General features: G+C 44.8%; 1 protein-coding gene across 1 annotated transcript in view; it reads right to left on the bottom strand.

Moving 5' to 3' along the window:
* The window catches only part of LOC123098993 (uncharacterized), a 7098-nt gene extending 6753 nt beyond the window's left edge, over positions 1-345 (bottom strand). Inside the window, exon 1 of the mRNA XM_044521093.1 lies at positions 60-345. Coding sequence (XP_044377028.1) covers positions 60-138 — 79 coding nt within the window. The 5' untranslated portion in view covers positions 139-345. The remainder of the gene's footprint in view (positions 1-59) is intronic.
* Positions 346-4119: the final 3774 nt, after the last annotated feature.

Here is a 4119-nt window from a genome sequence, read left to right as displayed (position 1 = left end):
TTTTTCCCTGGAAAGAAACGCGAACAGAGAAGCCGAGAAGGAGCTAAGCGACGACTTACTACGGGCTTGAATCTGGCCGCAAAGATGCTTGCTATCCCGCCGCCTAGACATGAGCATCTTCAGAGCTAGCAACCCCATGATACAACAGCCAGGAATCAAGGGCGCCTCTCAATGGATCTGTCCACACAGAATAGGGCGCGCGGGGAGGGGATCCCGCGCTTCTATCTCGAATTGGATGTGAAGCCAACAAGGGGCTATTGAAGGTATTAGCATCGGCGCCGCCGGACGGGGCTACCTACCACGAGAGGAAACGGACTCTCTCACCCGGAGGAGGGCAAGGCAGGATTAGACACGACAAAAAAATCCATTTTTTTTTCTTCTGAATACAGTATAATCAAAGTCGCTCACGTACACGAACATACACAAACGCACACACACCCTACCCTTGAGCACCTCCGAGAGGCTGGGCCGGCATAGCATCTTGAGATTTTACGAAGTCCCATAGACTCCTTGCAATCCACGGGACGACTCCTTCCACTGAACGAACATCGCCGAAAGTTTGAAATAAATCTAGGACTAATACGAGAGCCAATGTTAAGTCTAGAACTTGAACCCTGATAGGCTGGAAATACCACTGTCCTCCTAACCATCCGGCCACATGTTGGTTCACATAATCCATTTTCTTTTCCTTGTATAATAATACATCAACACGGACCACTTTTCCAAGTCTAAACCTCCTCCCCGTAAAAAAAAACCTCCTCCACGTGTGACTCCGACAACCCCGGTCCAACCAAATCCCCTCTCCCGAACCACTTTTCTCCCACTACATCCCTTCCTCCTTCTCTCTATCTGCACCCTCATAGCCGACGCCGTGAACCTCCCACTTCGGTCGTTGTCCAGGCCTTGCTGGACCTCTCCCCCTACCCCATGCACCTGCTCGCTCGCCTTCGACTACGCCGTTGTCCACCCTGGATCGTCCGCAGGCAGGTATCCTCCTCCCCAGCCGGCGTCGTCCATGCCGGACACCACGCTGGGCAAGTGTTTAACCGAATGTCATTGAGACTATTTTTGACAGTTTCCTTGTTTCTTTGGAGCAAGCACGATGCCTAGGTACTCGACGATGAAGGATGAGTTGTTGTGTTAGGCGTGGTTGGACAGAAGTGTGGACTTTCTAGGCATGAAGCATGGTGGCCGGGTGTTTTGGTTAAATGTAGACTCTTGATTTCATGAGCAAAAGCACTCTACGTCTTACAACTTGCACATGATCCATGATCATCAGTGGTACACCATCTCGAAATTTATCATGAAGTACTGCATGTTATTACACAAATGGAGAGAATGTTGCCACCAGGTGTGTTAAAAAGCGGGGATTGTAAGTTTTGGTTCTAGTTGCTCTACTTGTTGATCAATTTATTCATTCATTCAATGCCGTACCTTAATAATCATCATGTTGTATAGCCACCACACGCTGCCTTACGGTACCAAACAACAGAGACATTGTTGGATGAAGCTCATGAGGCATAGGGTCTGGATGACCAACTTTTGCGACTACTTTCAAAAACTTGTTGAACATCCAGTTATATTTCGGATATAATATCTATTATATCTGAACTATTGTTTTATTAGCATATTTTCATGTTATTTATGGATGAAATGTGCCATTGCTATATTTTTAAGTGCTCCGAACATAGAAAAAAAAAGAGGTGGGCGTTCAACCCACTGTGTTGGATATATTACTCCCGTATCCATGTCCGTGGACACATAGTGCGTCTGATTTGGGGACGATGTTAGAGATGTCCTAAGAACTAAAAAGGAAGAAGACTAGACTAAGACCGTACACGATGAGCCTATATCTGTTGTTGTGATCTCCCATTGTTACCTCAACTTTGGCCCACTAATGTTAATGGCCCGCTACTTTGACATCTTACACCTTCTCAAGTACCACACCGGCTTGGAGGCATTCCCTATATGGTGACTTAATCACCATTTAAAGGGCATTACGTAAGGGGCGCGCCCCTATACACTAGGTCTAGCACTGGGCCCGCCCATTTGTTTTTCTCTTCATTTTTTTGCCTTTTCACCTAGGTTTTCAACGATATCTTTTATTTATTTTCCCCTTTTTCAAATTTTACAAACTTTTTTCAAATTCTTTGATTTTTTTCAAACTTGATGAATTTTTTTCCATTTTCCTGATTTTTTAAATCAATGAACTTTTAAAAAATTGATGGACTTTTTTCAATTTTGTATTTTTTTAAATATGATTTTTCAAATTGGTGATTTTTTTAAAAACTTGATAGAAAAATTCAAACTTGATGTTTTTACAAAATTGATGAACTTTTTTAAGATGGATGAAATATTTTTAAAATTGATGAACCTTTTTCAATTTTGTGAACTTTTTTAAAAAAACTGATGAACTTTTTCTAATTCCCTTTTTCTAAAAAAGTATTTTTTGGGGGTCAACGGTCAGCCGGTCAATGGTGAAGTGGTCAACCGTGACTGGTCAACACACGAACCCAGCGAACTAGATTTCATTTTTTAAGAACCATCGAACGGAACATAACGAGCGATTTCCCAAGCGAAGTGAATTGCTCCTGATGGGCCGGCCCATGAGGGGTGGTGCGTGGGAGCCCTTTTCTCCTAACCGGCCCTGAAGGCGCCGTTAGGAGCTCCTCTTGATGGAATGCCCATACCGAGTAAGGATGTGTCGAGTTTGAGGAGATTGAACAAGTTGGAGATTGTAAGAGGAATAAAGAAAGGGATTGCTGGAATAGATGATTATTGCTAAGCCTCGTGAGCATATATATAGTGAGTACATGACCTTACTGGAGTACGGTAGAATAAATCTTACGCTATCCAATATTTTCTAAACAATCACGATACTCAACAAAGATCTTCAAATCCAAATAGAATGGTTATGTGGGGAAATCTTGGACGAAGTCAAAACCCGATGGCACTGCACCGCGAATACCGGGAGATCTTGATCTCCAAGCAAACAAGCCACTTTCTCCCCAACGAGAATGTCCTCATGTAAAATCCTCATTTAGGACAGGAAGTTGTTGTACATAGCCTTGGATAGATGGGTTCACCATGTATATGGACAGGTCATTAGTTGGGCTTTGAAATGTATTGTGTTTACAGGGTATAGAGTCGTGTCTTAATAGGATACTTAGATCCTATGTCCCTTACATAATGAGAGGGTAGACACATGATGTGACCTATACCAATATAATAACACATGTACGCAAGGGGAGCCGGCGTGTGCCGGCACCTGAATGATCGGTGTGCGGTATTGTGACGGTGTCATGGGGAAGAACACCTATAGTTAGTCCCCGAGGATGTAGCTGATGTTAGGTGAGCCTCGTTACCAAATCTCAGTGTCATGCCTCGTGTGATTGATTGGTCCTCGGATGATCGAGTATGCGCCTTGGTTTATTCTAACAAGTGGTATCATGAGCTAGGTTGTTAGAAGTTTTGGATCATTGGTCTAGAGGGGGAAGAAGATATCAAACGGAAAACCTACAGGAAGGGACTGTAGTATGGGACGAAGTCGTCGGGGAGTTAAGGTCAAGAGACATGTTGGTTGTAATTTTCATGAGAGAATAAGCGATCAAGGCAGTCGCGCACCAGATCGTTCTGAAGCAATGTTGTGCCACGGAAGCGCAAGGCGGGTGCATGGGGCGGCGGCCTAGACGGACTAGACGGAGGCATGGGCCACAGTAGCCAGGTCCAGGATGTGTCAGGTGAGCGGCAACATGCAGGCTGCAGGAAGCAATCTTATCGAAGGATTTATTTTGGAAAAAGGTGTTGGGAAACGTAGCATGCAATTTTAAAAATTTCCTACGCTCACGCAAGATCTATCTAGGAGATGCATAGCAACGGGAGGGGGAGAGTGTGTCCACGTACCCTCGTAGACCAAAAGAGGAAGCATTTGTTAACGCGGTTGATGTAGTCGAACTTCTTCTCGTTCCGACCGATCAAGCACTAAACGTACGACACCTCCAAGTTCTGCACACGTCAAACTCTTGACCAGCAAAGTGTTGAGGGAGAGTTCCGTCAGCACGACGGCGTGGTGACGGTGATGGTGAAGTAATCCACGCAGGGCTTCGCCTAAGCACTACG

Source organism: Triticum aestivum, chromosome 4D (genome assembly GCF_018294505.1).
Source record: "Triticum aestivum cultivar Chinese Spring chromosome 4D, IWGSC CS RefSeq v2.1, whole genome shotgun sequence".
Taxonomy (NCBI): domain Eukaryota; kingdom Viridiplantae; phylum Streptophyta; class Magnoliopsida; order Poales; family Poaceae; genus Triticum; species Triticum aestivum.
This window is presented reverse-complemented; position numbering and strand designations above follow the sequence as displayed.